The sequence below is a fragment of the Kogia breviceps genome, chromosome 11, assembly GCF_026419965.1.
Source record: "Kogia breviceps isolate mKogBre1 chromosome 11, mKogBre1 haplotype 1, whole genome shotgun sequence".
NCBI classification, from domain to species: Eukaryota; Metazoa; Chordata; class Mammalia; order Artiodactyla; family Physeteridae; genus Kogia; species Kogia breviceps.
Window position 1 is genome coordinate 24001639 of NC_081320.1, and position 18843 is coordinate 24020481.

General features: G+C 47.0%; 1 protein-coding gene across 1 annotated transcript in view; it reads right to left on the reverse strand.

Annotated features, from left to right (window-relative positions):
- SLC4A5 (solute carrier family 4 member 5) overlaps positions 1–18843 on the reverse strand; it is a 99441-nt gene that overhangs the window by 71960 nt on the left and 8638 nt on the right. The window contains exon 3 of the mRNA XM_059079907.2: positions 9333–9462. Within this exon, the coding sequence (XP_058935890.1) occupies positions 9333–9462 (130 nt within the window). The remainder of the gene's footprint in view (positions 1–9332; positions 9463–18843) is intronic.

Genomic DNA, 18843 nt, shown 5'->3' on the forward strand with positions numbered 1-18843 from the left:
GTGCCCCGGTCCGGGAAGATCCCACGTGCCGCAGAGCAGCTGGGCCCGTGAGCCGTGGCCGCTGAGCCTGCGCGTCCGGAGCCTGTGCTCCGCAACGGGAGAGGCCACAACAGTGAGAGGCCCACATACCGCAAAAAAAAAAAAAAAAAAAAAGCTATATAATAACTTTGTGTGGTGACAGATGGTAACTAGATTTATTGTGGTCAACATTTTGAAATGTAGAGAAATATTGAATTACTATGTTGTGTAACAGGAACTAACATAGCATTGTAGGTCAATTATACTTCAAAATCCAACAAACAAACTTATAGTAAAAGATTAAATGTGTAGTTACCAGAGGTGGTGGTTGGGGTAGGGAGAATTGGATGAAAGTGGTAAAAAGTACAAACTCCCAGTTATAAATAAGTCCGGAGGCTGTGATGTACACATGCTAAATATAATGAACACGGCTGTGTGTTATACAGGAGAGCTGTGAAGAGAGTAAATCCTGAGTTCTCATCACAAGGAAAACAATTTTTCTTCTATTTCTTTAATTTTGTATGAAATGATGGATGCTCACTAAACTTACTGTGGTAATCATTTCATGATGTGTATAAGTCAAAGCATTATGCTCTACACCTTCAACTTATTCAGTGCTGTATGTCAGATATCAGTATTTGACTAGAGGAGAGAGAAGGAAAGACCATGTTAGATATTGGATGTGAATGTAGCTTGGAAATGATTATTCGAGCCAGTAGATAAGCATCAAGTCAGAGTCAGACAACCTTAAAATCTTTCCTCTGACCATAAATCTCCATGCGTGGCTCCACTATGGCCAGGGTCCGGAGCTGCTTACCTGCCTCAGAACCACTTGGCAATCTGCACCTCCTCCAGTCAGCTTTTCCACTCTGCTCTCTTCAAATGAGAGATAGTATGGGAATTATCATAGAATAGAACTCTCAACTCCTGCTCAGAGCCCCCAAACCTTGCTGCAACTTCCCTGCCCCCTGCTCCCTCGGGCCTGTCACAGGGCACAGGTGTGGGCCTTTCTGGCTGGGGGAGCCCCCAAACTGTGCCCAGGGCCTTGCACCAGCCATCCAGCAGGGCCTCTCTCCCTCTTGCATCTTTAAACCACTCTCTTTCATCTGGCCCCTTTCCATCAGCACTCTATACACTCTCACCTTTTTCAAAAAAGCAAAAGCCTCCCTTGACCCCATGTTCACCTTGAGAGACTCCTGCCCTTCACAGACAAGCATATTAGAAGAACTGTCCAAAAGAACCCACCTTGGTCCGCCTGACTCTTTTCTCCACCCTCTGTCCCCATCCCTCCCCCAAGACCGTTGTGTCCCTCCATCCTGTGGATACTCTTCAGTTCTTCCCCTACTTTTCGGCCACTCCCCATCTTGCCCCTGTTTCCTGGACACAGCACTCTTCTCATTCCCCTCCTACCTCTCTGGCTGCCCCTTCTCAGTCTCCATTGTGGGTTCCACTTCCTTTGCCTATCCCTCAAATGTTAGTGTTCTAGGAGGCTCTGTCCTGGGTGCTCTCCTGATTTCACAGATCTTGGGGGCAACCTTATCCTTTTCTTTGGGTTTGATTTCCATATAGATGCGAATGGCTCACAAATCTATGCTTCTCCACTGAACTCCATGTCTCTATGTCTACATGTCTCTATGTCTACATGGTGATCTGCTAGATATCTCCACTTGGAGTTTCCTCAAACATAACATGTTCAAAACTCATCATCATAAGAAATGAAATTGAGTTATTTGTAGTGAGGTGGATGGACATGGAGTCTGTCATACAGAGTGAAGTAAGTCAGAAGGAGAAAAACAAATACCGTATGCTAACACATATATATGGAATCTAAGAAAAAAAAAAGTCATGGAGAGCCTGGGGGTAGGACGGGAATAAAACACAGACCTACTAGAGCATGGACTTGAGGATATGCGGAGGGGGAAGGGTAAGCTGTGACGAAGTGAGAGAGTGGCATGGACATATATACACTACCAAACGTAGGCTGCATAGCTAGTAGGAAGCAGCCGCATAGCACAGGGAGATCAGATGGGTGCTTTGTGACCACCTAGAGGGGTGGGATAGGGAGGGTGGGAGGGAGGGAGACACAAGAGGGAAGAGATATGGGAACGTATGTATATGTATAACTGATTCACTTTGTTGTAAAGCAGAAACTAAAACACCACTGTAAAGCAATTATACTCCAATAAAGATGTTAAAAAAAAAAACAACTCATCATCAACCTCCCCCAAAGAAAACAAAGCAAAATACCCAACACAACAAAACCTTACTATTCCTCTTGTGTTTCCTAAGTTGATACCACAAGTTACCCACTTGCTCAGGCCGGAAACCTGGGCATCTCCTTGACTATCCTTCTCTCTCACATGCCATCTGTCATTAAGTCCTGTTAAGATATGTCTCAAATCCAGTAAAAAGACCAGTGGTTGCCAAAAATTAGGAAGGAAAGAGTGATGAATAGGCAGAGCACAGGCAATTTTTAGGGCAGTGAAACTACTCCATGTGATACTGTAATGGTGGATACATGTCATTATACATTTATCTAAACCCATAGAAAGTACAATACCAAGTATGAACCCTAATGTAAACTATGGACTTTGGGTGATAATGATGTCAATGTAGGTTCATCAATAGTGACAAATGTACCACTCTGGTGGAGGATGTTGATAATGGGGAAGGCTGTGCATGTATAGGGCCAGGGGGCACATGGGAACTCTGTACATTTTGCTCAGTTTTGCTGTGAATCAAAAACTGCCCTAGTGGAGAAAAGACAGCCTCTTCAATAAGTGGTGCTGGGAAAACTGGACAGGTACATGTAAAAGTATGAAATTAGGACACTCCCTAACACCATACACAAAAATAAACTCAAAATGGGTTAAAGACCTACATGTAAGGCCAGGCACTATCAAACTCTTTGAGGAAAGCATAGGCAGAACACTCTATGACATAAATCACAGCAAGATCCTTTTTGACCCACCTCCTAGAGAAATGCAAATAAAAACAAAAATAAACAAATGGGACCTAATGAAACTTAAAACCTTTTGCACAGCAAAAGATACCATAAACAAGACCAAAAGACAACCTTCAGAATGGGAGAAAATATTTGCAAATGAAGCAACTGACAAAGGATTAATCTCCAAAATTTACAAGCAGCTCATGCAGCTCAATAACAGAAAAACAAACAACCCAATCCAAAAATGGGCAGGAGACCTAAAGAGACATTTCTCCAAAGAAGATATACAGATTGCCAACAAACACATGAAAGAATGCTCAACATCATTAATCATTAGAGAAATACAAATCAAAACTACAATGAGATACCATCTCACACCGGTCAGAATGGCCATCATCAAAAACTCTACAAACAATGAATGCTGGAGAGGGTGTGGAGAAAAGAGAACACTCTTGCACTGCTGGTGGGAATGTAAATTGATACAGCCACTATGGAGAACAGTATGGAGGTTCCTTAAAAAACTACAAACAGAACTACCATACGACCCAGCAATCCCACTACTGGGCATATACCCTGAGAAAACCATAATTCAAAAATAGTCATGTTCCAAAATGTTCATTGCAGCTCTATTTATGATAGCCAGGACATGGAAGCAACCTAAGTATCCATCAACAGATGAATGGAAAAAGAAGATGCGGCACATATATACAATGGAATATTACTCAGCCATAAAAAGAAATGAAACTGAGTTATTTGTAATGAGGTGGGTAGACCTGGAGTCTGTCATACAAAGTGAAGTAAGGCAGAAGGAGAAAAGCAAATACCATATGCTAACACATATATATGGAATCTAAGAAAAAAAATGTCATGAAGAGACTAGGGGTAGGACGGGAATAAAACACAGACCTATAGAGTATGGACTTGAGGATATAGGGAGGAGGAAGGGTAAGCTGTGGTGAAGTGAGAGAGTAGCATGGACATAAATACACTACCAAATGTAAAACAGATAGCTAGTGTGAAATGGCCACATAGCACAGGGAAATCAGCTCGGTGCTTTGTGACCACCTAGAGGGGTGGGATAGGGAGGGTGGGAGGGAGGGAGATGCAAGAGGGAAGAGATATGGGGACATGTGTATATGTATAACTGATTCACTTTGTTTTGCTATAAAGCAGAAACTGACACACCATTGTAAAAAACAGTTATACTCCAATAAAGATGTTTAAAAAAATTTAAAAAATTTAAAAAAATAAAGAGCTAAGTCTAGTTCCTGGCACACAGGATATTTATAAATGTACACACTGTTCATATGTATACCAACTATATCAACTTATAAGCATGGTTTATATTCTAAACATTTCTTGCTTCTTCATGGTATAAATAAGCACCTTCCATAATTGTCTAAAACATCCATTTTAATGATTGCATAGTATTCATTTGTATGTCAGACCCTCATTTTTTATATCATGTTTTACTTTAAAAATAAAAGTTTAAAGTAAAAAGAAAACAAAACAAAAAAACTGCTCTAAATAATAAAGTATATTTTAAAGGAAATACAGATACACTATACATTATATATATATAATTATATGCTCAAAAAATATGTCTCAAATCCACACCTTCTCTATATTCCCACTGTCAACATCTTGGTTCAGAATCTCATCACCTTTCACCTGGACCAGCCTCCTAACTGGTGCAGTCTTACCTTCTTTTATACATTCTTCACATTGAAGACTGAGTGATCTCTCTCAAACAGACGATCCTGTCCCTCTCCCACCCCAAACCCCTCAGTGGTCCTCCAAAGCTCTCAGCATCAAGTTCAAACTCCACAACATGGTCTGCATAGGACCTGCATCATTGGCCACTCCCTCTCTAGTCCAGCTACGGGGAACTTCTTCTGCTTCCTCTGTCTCTGTTTCCCCTGTTCCAGGGGCCTCTTCCCCCTTCCGTACCTTCTCTTGGCTAACTTTGACCCATCCTTCAGTTGTCTATGTGAACAACTCTTCTTCCTGCACATCTGCCTTGATCCCTCCTGTCTGGGTTAAGTGCCCCTACACTGTGCTTTCTTAGAACCTCATCATCAAGTATCTAGTTATTTACCTCTGTGCCCCATTAGACTGAGAGCCTGAGCGAGCAGGGATGGCATCTGCCATGTTTTTTGTTTTGTTTTGTTTTGGTTTTTTTGTGGTACACAAGCCTCTCACTGTTGTGGCCTCTCCCGTTGCGGAGCACAAGCTCTGGACGCACAGGCTCAGTGGCCATGGCTCACTGGCCCAGCCGCTCCGTGGCATGTGGGATCTTCCCGGACCGGGGCACGAACACGTGTCCCCTGCATCGGCAGGTGGACTCTCAACCACTGCGCCACCAGGGAAGCCCTGCCATGTTTTTTGTATCTCTAAGCACCTGGCTCAGGGCTTACAGACAGTAAACATTTGGTAAATAGTAGTTGAACGAATGAGTGAGGTTTGTTGATGTCTATACTAAGAACTCTCAGCTCCCTGCTCTGCTTTCTACATAGAGAGGGCATCTGTGGCGCCATAAGGGTGATCCCAGGTGAGTGGTGAGACCAGAGGGCTGGGGCATCTTCTGCTCCAGACTAAGAGGTAAAATGATGGTAGGAGAATATGCTTCAAGGTAGTATAAGCAGGAACAGTTTCAGGGTTGAGACAAAGTGCAGGCTTCTTCTTCTATCATGTACAGAGTGAGAAAGCATCCCCGCCTATGTGTGGAGGGGCTTTTGAAAATGTACTGATCTGGTCTGACCCAACTAAGCTGACTTACTTCTCCTGCCCCTCTTTCTGCCCTTTCCTGGTCACGGCAGGAATCTTTTCAGAGCATATGTGTCTTATAAGAACATTCCGGCAAGTTCATGTTTTTGGTCTGCTCTGAGTTGAGATCAGAGGCAGCTTGGATTTGGAGTTTGCTTTCAGAATTCATGGAAGGCTCAAAGCTCTATTTTTAAGTAACCCCAAAAGCCCCTCCACACTTGGCTGGCTTCCAGCCCAGATCATTCTCCTTCCCTTCGTCCCCTGCAGCCAGGCAGATTCAAGCTTGAGAGACAATGGAATTATGGGTAAATTGTTTGCTCACAGTGATGGGGTCCACCCCGCCCCACCCAACCCAAGCCTCCCTTCAGGCAAGGTCAGTATCAGCAAACAGCTAGCTGCAGTCTCCTCCCGGGGACACTAAAGAGACAAATTTAATAAAAATCTATCTTATTAACAGCCTGACCTACCAGCATTGATCACATTAGAAATGACGCCCACACACACAATCCCCATCATGCACAAAGGGCCAGGCTCAGTGGAGCTCAAAAAACCAGTTAAATCTGTCCAGTGGTGATTCTTTCCCCAAGGGCCCAAAACATCCCCCAAACTAATAACCCCCAGAAAAGCATTGCCGGGGAAAATTCCTTGCGGATTTGAGATTTTCACTGTTAATCTCCTAACTCAATAAAGCAAGCACTCCCGCAACAAATTAAATACTTTTATTAAAAGGTCCCCTCCCCCAATCTCTTTGATGTGGGTACAAACCTGCAACCCTCTCAGGGCCTGAGTGTCCACGGGAGGGGTTGTTCCCACCTCCTATATCACTTTCTCCTGTTATTCCAAGAAGGCCCAGAAGCAACTAGGATTTGCTGATTCTTGGATTCTGGAAACTTTCAAGACCTCTGGCTTCCCTGAGTAGATGGCACAGCCTGTCAGCTGAGGGAAATTCTTCCCATTTTTTGGTGGGGTGACAGGCCCCAAACAGGCCTGGCCCGGAGCACCTCAACTGATGCAGTTAGCCAGGAGGAGCCCCAAGCACAGCTGTCCAGGCCAAGGTGGACTTGCTCACCGATAACCACACCCTGTCTCTGACCTCTGCAGAGGCCTACTGATCAGCCCTCCAACAGTGAGCTGCAAACCAGCGGGGGGAGCTGGAGAGAAGATTAAAGGAGGCTGGGGTGGAGAAAGGAGCTCGAGATAAGGAGACCTGAGAGGCTCTCCCCCCACTGCTTCCTGCCCCAAAGCTGGCCCTCAAGATGCTCCTGTCTCCATCAACCTGGAATTGGGTTCAGCTGTTTAACTTCTTCCAGCCTCCACTTTCCTCTCGCTATGGGTTTGAGGTCCACTTCGGTTACACTGGGGCCCTTCCCAGGTCTCCTCAAATGCTCTCCTTGGAAAGCCTGCCTTGTGGGGAAACACCCTGGTTTGCAGATGGTAACCCCAGGCCCCTTTATATTTTAAAGGAGCCTTCTTCCAGAAACATCATTATCTACAGTTTATCACTTTCATTGCAGGGTCTATAGTGAACAAGGCTCTATGGATCAAAACTCAGAGAAAAGCTGTCTATTTCGTCTATGGCAACAATCATGTCTCTGAGAGCCCTGGGGCCTTCTCAGCAAGGGCTCTGTGGGTGAGTATGATAGGCCCTCATGGAAAGTCTGGTCCTGGCAATTATTGCCAGGGATTCTGAATGCACACCTTACCCAGGGTGGGGAGAAGTCACCCTCTCCCTACTGGGCCTTGGAGAAGGCCTTTCTCAACTTTCCTTCTCTCTATATTCCCACCTTGGACAAGAAAGTCATTTGCCCAGGGAGGTACAAGTCCCTCAGAGGCATTAAGCCACTGTAGCACAGACTAGGCCCTGGTCATTTGAAATGTCCTCCCCTCGCTTATCAGCCCTGGATGGATGTCCTGGGCTCTGTGGCTGTGGCCGTTTATCTCTCACACCAGTTGAATTCCCTCCAGACTCATGTCCTCCCATGGAAATCAAAACAGAGTCCCTGGAAGTTGAAGGAAGGGGAGAGAAGTGGCTGAGAAAATGGGGAAAACATGACAAAGTTCATAAGCACTCAAGTTGGAGAGTCAGATAGCCCTGGCCTAGCATCCAGACTCAGCTACCTGCAGGCTCTGACCCTTGCATCTATTTGACCCTCTAAACCTCACTATCCTCATCTATAAAATGAGGATAATAATATTTCCTGCCTCCTCAGGGTCATTGTGCAGCTTGAATGAGATGAGCCTGTGAATTGTTTAGCATGTAGTAAGGGTTCATTGAATGGGCTGATAAGAGGCTCCACAGCTTCCAGACAGGGATTGGGCCCAGCCATGAGGCTAGGAATTCACTCCTTCTGAGGCCTGCAGGAATTTGCTAGTCACTCAATGGCCTTTTTTCTTTTTCTTTCTTTCTTTTTCCAGGAGAGATTGGAGGGGGAAGCTTCGGAATGTTAAATCCACACCTCGTTCTACAGAACAGCTACTGAGGTGAGTGAGGTTGGTAGGTAAGGAAGGGGCCCAGGTTGTGATTGGGGCAGCTGCCAGGTCCTGGGTGTCATGGTGGCCCCCAGGCAAAGCCACCTTGGGCACAGCTGGCAGTTAGTTCAGGCATTCTCAACGGGGGCAATATCAGCCCCAAGGGGGCAAGAATTGGTTCTTAGGAGAGCAAAAAAGTTTAAGATATTACAATGGTTTGTGGCACTCCAAAGCTCAAACCTACCTGACAAAATTTAATTTCTTAGCATTTCATTTCTCTCATTAGAAATAAATTTAATTCAATTTTAACAAAGTTAATTTAAATTTAAAAATTTGGGGGGTACGTTAATACAAAAACAGTTTGAGAAACTTTGGTATGCTCTGCTTGCAGACTCTCAACTTCTGTTCCAGGGTCCCTCCCCTCACCAGCCCCTCCTGCTGCCCCTACTGTATTCTGCCTTCTCCTTGAGCTCTTGGCAGCATTTGATGCTGCTGATCAGTCCAGCTCAGTTTAGAGGCTGCTCTGCCCCAGGCACTGGGGATGGCCAGCGCTACTCCTTACCCCGATTCTCCCTTGGCTCCCATGACTTCACCGTGTGGTTCTCCTCCAGCCTTTTGGCTCTTGTCTTCCTTCTACTGCCCCTATATACACAGCTCTCTCTGCTCCCCACATGTGCCTCCAGAGCTATGCTCTTGCTTGCCCTGCCCCAGACTCTGCCAAATCCCTTTGCTTCAGTGTTCACTGGAGCTCCCCAAGTGGGTTTTTCCTGGCACTCATTCTTCTTCCTCCAGGAAGCACTCCTGTCTGCCCCAGCCTGCTTGGTGCTTTTCCTTCTACAACATTTAGTTTGAACCACTTGACATGGAAGGATATATGCCCTTGTGTTATTCTCTCATGGTTTCATGGGTGTCTGTTCTATTTTCCCACCAGGATTTTCATTTCTCTGAGGATGAGACAAAGTCATAAGTTTCTGTTTGCTCCTTAGCATCCAACCCAGTTCTGGACACCAAGGAAGGCAAGCAGGTTGGTCTTTGGGGGCCAGGATATGAGATGCCACTGGTCAGGTCAGCCTGGGCCCAGGCAGACCGCAGTGGAAAGCTCCCTCTACCTCTCTCTGGGCTTCTGCCTCACCTGGCCGACTCCTTCCACTCCATCTGGTCTCCGTCGTGCTGCAGAGTGTCCATCTCTGTGAAGAGGGTGGGGTTGGGAGCCTCATCTTCCTCCCCCAGGATGTCCTGGAGCTGCTCAGCAGCTGGAGACCCTGCAAAAGGAGGGCAGCAGGTTCTGCTGAGTGCCCCATGGGAGGCAGAGGCCAACTGAAATAGAGCAGGAGCCAAGTGCAAGAGCAAAGTATTTCCTAATTCAGTAAAATGAAGTCCACCCTCTGGGCAAAGCCAGACTCAAGTTTCTGTGGATTGGATGTGGGTGAATTGGCTCAATTCTCGGAGAAAAAGACATGAAAGGATTTAGTCTGTATTCAGACTCCTGGGTCTTGTAGCCGACACTGAAGAAAGATGGAAAATGGCCAAAGCCAGGGCAGCAGCAAGGACAGGGAACAAAACAAATAAGTGAGGGGAGAAAAACTCTGTCCCAACTTCAGCATAACATACCCAGAGGGATCCCTTTTCCACTGGACTCCACACAGTCAACTCCCAGCATTGGCCTTGAAGGGGCAATCAGACACGTGAAAGGATGTGCTTGTACCAGTGTGGCACGTGGGCCCACGTTCTTCATGTGCAATGTAACAGTCTATCCCTGAGCTCCCAGTCTGCTTTCCAACTGCCCAAGGGATGTCGCCTTCAGGGTGTCTCTCAGGCACCTCAAGTCAGCATTCTGGCACGGAACACATACTCTTCCCCAAACATGCTTCTCCTGCCTTCCCTCCTTGCCTCCCTTTCTTCCTCCCTCCCTCCCTCTCTTCCTTCTTTCTCTCACTCAATATTTAATGAATGCCTACTATGTGCCAGGCATTGGTCTCGGTGTAGGGAAACAAAGCTGTGAAGGAGGCCCATATATTTTTGCTCTCTTGAGCCTCTCCAGTGGCAGGTACAGACAATAAACAAATAAACAAATCCATTAAAAAATCATTTCAGTGATAAGTAGTAATAAGTGTTCTGAAAAAAAAAAAAAAAAAAAGACCACGGAGCTATATTAGATAACACGGTCAAGAAAGGCCTCTCTGAGGAGGGCATATTTGAATTGGAACTTGAAAAATGAGAATGAGCCACTTCTGCATATGGAAGAAGAGTGCTGCAGGCGTGCCAAAGACCTGAGGTGGGGTGTGCTGGTTAGTGTGTCTAGGGCATGGTGGGCCGGAGAGAGAGAGAGGTATCACACAACATTGAATGCCTTGGTTAGAGGCATAACTGTCCACCCAACCACACAGGCTAGACACGCTGGCATCATTCTCACCTCACCTCTTTCTCTCACCTCCACTCCCACATTAAAAGTTTTCAAGAATACTCTCCTTCCTCACCAATTCCATTGCCCCTGCCCTGGTTCAATCTCTCACTGACTGTCTTTAGGCTTCATCAAGTCTTCCTCTTCCTCCAAGCCTCTCTATCCCCTCAGTTTATCACCCCTTTGGCCTTCACTTATTTCTCCATGGACTCCCAATGGTCAATAATTTCAACTACCCTTCTCATCACAGTCTCCAGTCTCTTACTCCTTGACTTCCCAATAAAACCAGGTAGTTGATGCCCAAACAAGAATTCACTGGCCCAATCTCCACCTCTTCAAATGTGTCCTGGGGTACAGGGAGAGGCAGTGTGGTATGGTGGTACGGTGGATGCAAGGCACACGCTAGGTTTTCAATCCAGCTAGACGTGGGTATGAATCTCAGAGTTGCTACTTACTCATGAGTGAATTCAGTCTGAGTGAACAGGGTTATTGTCCCAATAAATCAGGTAAGGAGAATAACACACGTGACACAGGGCCTGGAATATAACAGGTACCAATCCCCCTTGCCACCAAGATTAGCACCCAGGCTCATGAGCCCCTCTGGAGAAAACCACCCAGCTGTACAAATGGGGGGTTTCCACTGTTAACAGGTCTCAGAAGTACAGCCACTTCCACTCATCCTTGCATGCCCTTTCCCATGTTCCTCAATGCCACACTAACCTTTGCTCCTCTCTGCAAGCCTCTTGATCTATCTCTTATCCCACATCACCAAGAAAATAAGACCTCCAGGCATGAAATCCATCAACTTCCTCCTTTCCAGTCCTTCTGTGTCCTTACCACTGCTGCAGTCTATCTCTGAACAAGAGTTCTTCCTCTAGCCTATCTCTGGCCCCATCTATTCCCTTCTACTGGATCCTTATTTCATCAACCAGCCTTTCCTTACCTGGGTCTTCAATTTGTTTCCCTCCACCCTCTTTCTCTCAACCTATAAACAGCTCTTCCTACCATGAAACACCTTCCCCTGATCCTGCCTGCCTTCTAAGCTCTGCTGCTCTCCTTTTTCCTTCTCTCTCCTCAACTTATTGAAGGGGAGGTCTACACTCGCTGTTTCCACTTCCTCCTTACCTAATCACTTCCCAACCTGCTGCAACTGATTCATCCCCACCACACTAAGGACATTGACTAAGGTAGAGATTTTAAACTGGTAGCTCAAAGTGTGTTTAATTCAGCCCTCATAGAGTATAAACGTTTTTGAAGTTGTTGCTCATATAAAGAATTATGAGATTGCATATAAAAATCTAGATTTCTGACTTTTCTTGAGAATTCAGATACTCTGACGACAGTGCCCATATTCCTACCTGACAACAATCAACTAGAACTGAGTGATGGATGAGAATATGCATTTTAGTTTGCCACAGTCCCCACTACTCTCTATTATACCCTGCTAATCTCATTTATGCTAAGCACCCAAGTTTACAACCCTGCTCTCAGATCTCTCTTGTTGTTTTATTCTCAAATCAATAAGTCATAAAATCAATCAAACCTACAACACTGTGAAGCTATGGTCTGGCTTATCTCTCTGGGACATGAGTGGTGCTGACTGCTCCCTCTGAACTGAAATGCTCTTTGTTCTTATAAGATAGCACTTTCTTGATAGGCTTATCTCTCTGGGACATGAGTGGTGCTGACTGCTCCCTCTGAACTGAAATGCTCTTTGTTCTTATAAGATAGCACGTTCTTGATATTTTTTCCTATCTCTTTGAGAACTCCTTCTCAGTGTCCTTCCCTGGCCCTTCTTGCATGTCTCACTTAAATCTTGATCTTCCCCAGGATTCCTCCTTGGCCTTCTTGTCTCCTCTGTTTCTATACCCCTACTGGACCACCTCATGTTCTTTTTGGTGTCACCCTATAGCCAAGGTCACCCATGTCTCTAGGTCCTGACTTACTGAGCATTTCCAACTCCCAGCTGGACTGCTGCATCTGGGAGTTCTCCAGCCTTCTCGAGTCAATCTCAACATATTCAAAGCAGCCCTGCCTCCTGTCTTCCAACACCCCAACCTTGCCCTCCTCTGTTTTGATGAATAGTGCTCCTGGCTACCCAGCCATCCAGAGGAGAAATGATGGGCTCACTCCGGAAGCCTCCTTCTCTCTCATCCTCCATGTCCAATCAGGCACTGACGTGATTGTGATCCACTCACTTCCTGACTATTTTTTAGCTCTCTCTTTTTCCCACCATTGCCACCACCTTTGTTCAGGTTCTCATTATGTCCTATTCCTACCATCGCAAGAGCCACCTACTGTCCGCACTGCCTCTGCTTGCCCCATCCATCCCATGCCCTGTGTAGCACCAGAGTTTGCTTTAAGACATTTTAAACATGTTCACATGGCAAACTCCTGGGAGTCACGGTGCTCTTTGAGCAGCACCATAAAATATTGTGCATATGAGTTAGAAATAATTTTACTAGCAGAAAATACTACCAGTTTATCTGTATATAGCTCTGGACAGCATTTATTTAAATGGATTTTTATTTCCAAATTTTTCTACTACTTTAAACTTAGTCCTTTTTATTGACTTATTGATTATTGACACTTGCTAGCAGACGTCAAAGGTTTAAGGAAATGTTATAGAAGAAAATTTAACAATTGAACAAATAACCTTATTTGTTCCTTAAATTGGGAGAAGACTATGACTGCTTGATTCTGAGAGGGCACACCAATTCTCCATGAGATCAGAGTTCAAGAGCTACCCTTTTAAAATGTAAATTTGGGGCTTCCCTGGTGGCTCAGTGGTTGAGAGTCCAACTGCTGATGCAGGGGACACGGGTTCATGCCCCGGTCCGGGAAGACCCCACATGCCGCGGAGCGGTTGGGCCCGTGAGCCATGGCCGCTGAGCCTGCGCATCCAGAGCCTGTGCTCCACAACGGGAGAGGTCACAGCAGTGAGAGGCCCGCGTACCACACACACACACACAAAAAGTAAAATGTAGATTTGGTCATGTTACTCTCCAGGTGAAAAACATTCGATAGCTCTCTATTACCTAAAGCCTAGGGTCTATGACATGGCTCAAAACATCCCTCATGATCTGGCCCTAACCTGCCCTGGTAGGTTCTGTCATGTTCCTCATCCAGACACCCCAGACTCCAGCCACCCTGGACCCCGGATACTCTGGACTGAAGTTTCCCTGGACACCAGCCATCCTGAAGCCCAGACACTGTGAACCCCAGCCACTCTTGACCCCACATGCTCTGGACCCCAGCCACATCAGACCACACACAGTTCTCTGAAGAGGAGAGCACATCACTCCTTGGACCTTTTGTGCCTACCATTCCCTAAATCTGCAATCCCCTTCCGCCTTCAAGGCCAAATAAGAAGGCAAATAAATGGAACAGTCATGAAATGATGAGACCAAACAGAGAGGGGGATGCCTGAACCAGCCCTCTCTGGGGCATTACCTGCTCCCTGGAGTAGCTGAGCGCTGGGGTCTCCGGCTGTGGACACTGCCTCTGGCCCCAGCCTGTTTCTGCTGCTGCCACCCTGGCTGCTGCCTTCACACTTCCTCTTCCCCACCAGCAGAGCACAACAAACTCACTTTTGTTTCCAGTTAAGCACCAGGGGAGCTGTGGGGAGAGGAAAAGAGGGAGAGGGAAAGAGAGGGAGAGGGGGAGGGGGTGGGGGGAGAGAAAAGGAATGTATGAAAAGACTGGGGAAGTGGAGAGAGGGTTGTATGTGAGAAGATGTAGTAAGCATGAGAGGAAAAAATATTGAGAGTGAATTAAAGATACTGTGAGTATAAGAGAAGAGAATTGTGTGTGTGTGTGTGTGTGTGTGTGTGTGTGTGTGTGTGTGTGTGTGTGAGAGAGAGAGAGAGAGAGAGAGAGAGAGAGAGAGAAAGGCAGGGGGGAGAGGGAGAAAGAGCTCTCAGGTTCTCAGGTGCGGTGGAGAGAAAAGGGCTCTGTGGCCGGGGCAGAACCTCCCGCAGACAGCCGGGTCTCCACAGCAGCAGGGGGTGGCAGCTGCAGGCTCTGAGAGTACTGGCAGAACTGCCCCTTTCCCGCTCCCCCATGGGCCCTTCCTGCTAAGGCTGGTGGCCCACGGGGAGCCCAGACACCTCTCCTCAGGCCCCTTTATAGAGGCAAAGGTAGGATTTTCCTTGAGACTCCCCGGGGTCCTTGAGACTCCCCAGGGCCTCCTAAAGGGCCTCAGCTGCAGGTGTCCTGGCCTGTGGATTCTCTCAGCCACACAGCCCCAGGGTGGAGGTGGAGTTGTAGGGGGAGAGGTGCTGGGGGGCCTCATGTTCCACAGCACCCACCCTTGGTCAGTAATATTCCATGCAGCTGGTTTCTCTCCTTCCCCGACTTTAAACACAAACTCCTGATCCTTTCCCTCTTAGTCTGCTTCTAAGACAAAATGCCAACTATCACTCAGTGGGTATTTTCTGAGAGCCCATGGACAGTGGGAACTGGTCACTTCAGGGTGTGTGGTGAACCCTCCTGGGGAATTATTTCGCTCTGCTAAGAAACTCCTAATCTCCTGGGTTTGGTTCAACAAGTGCTTACTGAATACTTACAATGTGCCAAGGTTGATTAGAGGTCATGAGTGGCTGCTGCTCCAAGGAGCTCTGAACCCTGAATTCACTAAGTCTCAGAGCTGGGAGAGAGCTTAGCGATGGATGAGAGGATGAGAAATCTGAGACCTAGCTTACAGCACAGAAGGCCCCACCAGGTCCCAGGTTAGGACGCAGTCTGCTGACCCCTCACCCTGCACTGCCCTGCACTCCCTTACCATGTCTTCATGCCTGAGGCTCAAGGATCAAGTGTGCCCACTTTAAAGCTGAGAACTTAGCAGCAGAGGGTCAGGGCTGTATATTTAGGTGCGGGGCCCCAAGCAAGTGCCACTACCAAGGACTTCCTGCTTTGGTGGGCTCCTTAGCAGGGCAGGGCAGTGAGTAGATGGGCCCCTCTAAAGGTCCCAGGCTCTACAGTTCATACCGCACTGTGGCTGAAGTCGACCCATTTCTTCCTGAGCGCCACGGGGCAGACCCTGCACTCTACACCGAGTCAGGGGCTGTGGGTGACCTCGAAATCCCAGAGGAACACCCAGAGAGAGATCACCAAGGACGCCAGAGGATTCTCTTTACTCATGTGGTGCTTTAAGAGCCCAGACCTAGGTTCAACTCCCGACTCTGGTAATTACTAGAAGTGGGATTTTGGCAAGGCATTAAGCAATCTTAGCCTTAGTTTCTCCATCTATAAAGTGGGAATAATCACACCTGCTTTACTGGATTGTGGTGACCATTAAATGAGATGATATATGTGACGTGGTTGGCACGGTGCTTGGCATATGCCAGTTACCCAGTAAATATCGCTATGATTGATGTTGCCAACAGGTCTGGCACTTTCCTCCCTAATAACGGCCCTTTTAAACATTCCAAGGGCTCAATCCTTTTCAGCTTCTAAATACCTGTTCCACCTCTCCCACTCCACCCTGAGGCCCCTCCCTTCCCTCGGGCCCACAGAAGCCTAGCTCTGTGAGCTGGGTTCCTGCATCAGGGCCTCAGTGCATCTCTAATGCACTGCAGGCCCTTCAAGCAAGTTAATGTGCAAATGAGAAAGGCCACAGATAATGGCGCCTTGACAGCTCACAGCAAGAATCACATAGCGATGGCCCATCTGGAGGTATGGACTCAACCAGCAGTTTCTGGGAGAAACCTAACCTTGGCAGAAGCAAGCTTCAGGAAACACATGAAAAGAAGCAAACAGAATCGTGCTTTTACTGGGGGCAGGGAGGGGGGCACCTGTCCAGTCATTAGTTGAGCAAAGCACAAAATCACCGTGTGGACTGCGACCTGCAAGTCTTCAACTCCTAGAAGAACCACCTAGAAGAACTAGAAGAACTAGGAGGCGTTTAGCACCACCAGGAAGTCAGCATGAGGACTTGGACCTATAGTGTCCTCAGCTCTGAGTCCTTTCAGAGGTGCTCTCTCTCAGCTCACAGCATGGACACTCTAAATATTTGCTAGGTGAATTTCACTGCTTAACTCTCATGAGTATAGCAGCTAGGACGAGCCTCAGCAACAACAAGGCAATGGAGCTGCGTAGGGGACCAAGCTCAAGGCCCCCGAGTACTGCGGAGTGGGGGAGACAGAAAATGAGGGCTCCAAAGTCATGCTTGCAGTCATTTGAGGTGGTCTTCAAGAGGGGACTGGAAGACTCCAAATCATAGTTTCATGGTCATTAAGGTTTTTTTTTTCTAGAAAGCAGTCCATAAACTCAAACTATGCTCTCTGGGAAGGAAGCGGAGAGAATCTGCAGACTTGCAGTGTTTATGGGAATCCATCCTGTCGTCAGTAGCTTTGGGGTTGTCTGCCAGCCCATACAGTCCCCCACCCAAAGGATGATTCTCTGGTGCCCGTGTTTGTGGAATGCTTGACCTGTGCCCCTTCACCATGGTTAATTGGACCAGGAACAGTTAGTTAATCAGACACCGGACTCAAGACTGGAAAATCTGAATTCGGTTTCTGAGATAGCTGGGTGTTTCCTGACGGTTTCTGAGAGAAGGAGCATGTAAAATGGAAGCTGAGGGCACAGAGAGGCAGAAAAGGCTACAGAGAGAGAGGAATAAAGCAGACTTACAGCGCTTTCCTGGTGGCACAGTGGTTGAGAGTCCGCCTGCCGATGCAGGGGACAGGGGTTCGTGCCCCGGTCCGGGAAGATCCCACATGCCGCGGAGTGGCTGGGCCCGTGAGCCGTGGCCGCGCTTGGTTGTTCTTTGGGGACTGTGAGAAACTCCTTTGCTCTTACAGTTACAAACTAACTCTCTCTCGCCCCACCCCCCTCACTCCCTCCTTGTTCAAGACAGCTCAAGTAGGTTTCTGATACTTGTGATCAAATTACCATCTTAATCATGAGTCTCCCTTATATGAAATTCTAGGGTAGGGAGATTTTCTTCTGTATACCTTCTCAAAAACTGCAAGCGTAAATGTTATAAAAGAATGTTAAGTCTAGCTAAAGGGCTAGACTTAGAGGCGATGGTCTTTGTGTTTAGCTCAACACATTGTGTGTCTTTAGCCATGCAAAAATGGGTGTTGAGCTAAGGTGGAGCAGAGGGAAATTGATGTGACTGAAAGGGAGGGAGCGAGTGTATGTGTTGGAAGGGAGGGGAGAAGCTGGCGGGTGGCTGAAAACTGAGAAGCAGGGGATGTGACGAACTGGCGAGGGGGAGTGGGGGTGAGGTGGGAGTTGCCAATATGGTAGGAGGCTGAAGCTGCAGAGAAAAGTGGTCAATAGGAAATTTCCTGTGACCAGGGGATTTTAAAGAAAGGGGATATCTAGTATCTCACTTTACAAATTGTGTACCTCTGCAAGGTAAAACTGCTCCAGGGTTCTGAACTTCAAGAAAGCCTGCTGCTTGCTTGTATGTGGTATGTGACCAATCTGGGGGAGACCAAAGGAGGACTGAACCCCATGCCTGAGCTGGAGCTGGAGGTGAGGGCAGAGAACAGGTACAGGAGGTGAGACACAGCAAGACTGTGAGCCCAGCAGGTAGGACTTGGAGCTACAGTGATACTGAGACTGGAAGCCGCTGGAAATTCACAGAAATTTAGGCAGAGGTGAGGACATTAACTCTCAAGGAATAAGGTAAATCCAGCTAACATATATGGGTTATAATAACTTTGTATTTATTAGAACTTTCATTGGTTCACTTGCAAACTGAGCTTTCAACCCTAATTTCCCCTTAAGGTCTTAAGGTCACTAACTTAGGATTCTTTTCCAATAGGGGTTTTTGTTTGTTTGTGCTTTTGTTTGTTTGAATGCTGTCTATGTTGATAATTCCAGGAAATCCAGGTTTTAAGATTTCAAGGGCAAGAAGAGAGAGAAGAGCAAATACAGGCTTCCTCTGGGAATTTTCAATTTGCCTTCCTGTCTGCCCAACCTCCAACTCCACACACACCGGGGTGGGGCATGCCTAAAAGGCCTAGGATTATACTCTTTCCCCCTTTCCTCTCTCCTGTTCCCCTTTGTCTCTGCTCATCTCTTTACCACTCCTTCCCAGAAACAAGTTGGTAAAGTAGACAGAGGAAACCACCTCATTTTAAAGCTTCGAATTCTAAAAGGAATCCAATTGTCTTTGCTCCTATGTTGCAAACACAGCCTGTCTCAGGAGCTCCTTAGTGGAGCAGATGCTTTGGAGGTAAATTTGTCTTCTGTCCCAACACTTGCGCCTTCCCCATCAGAAATGGGA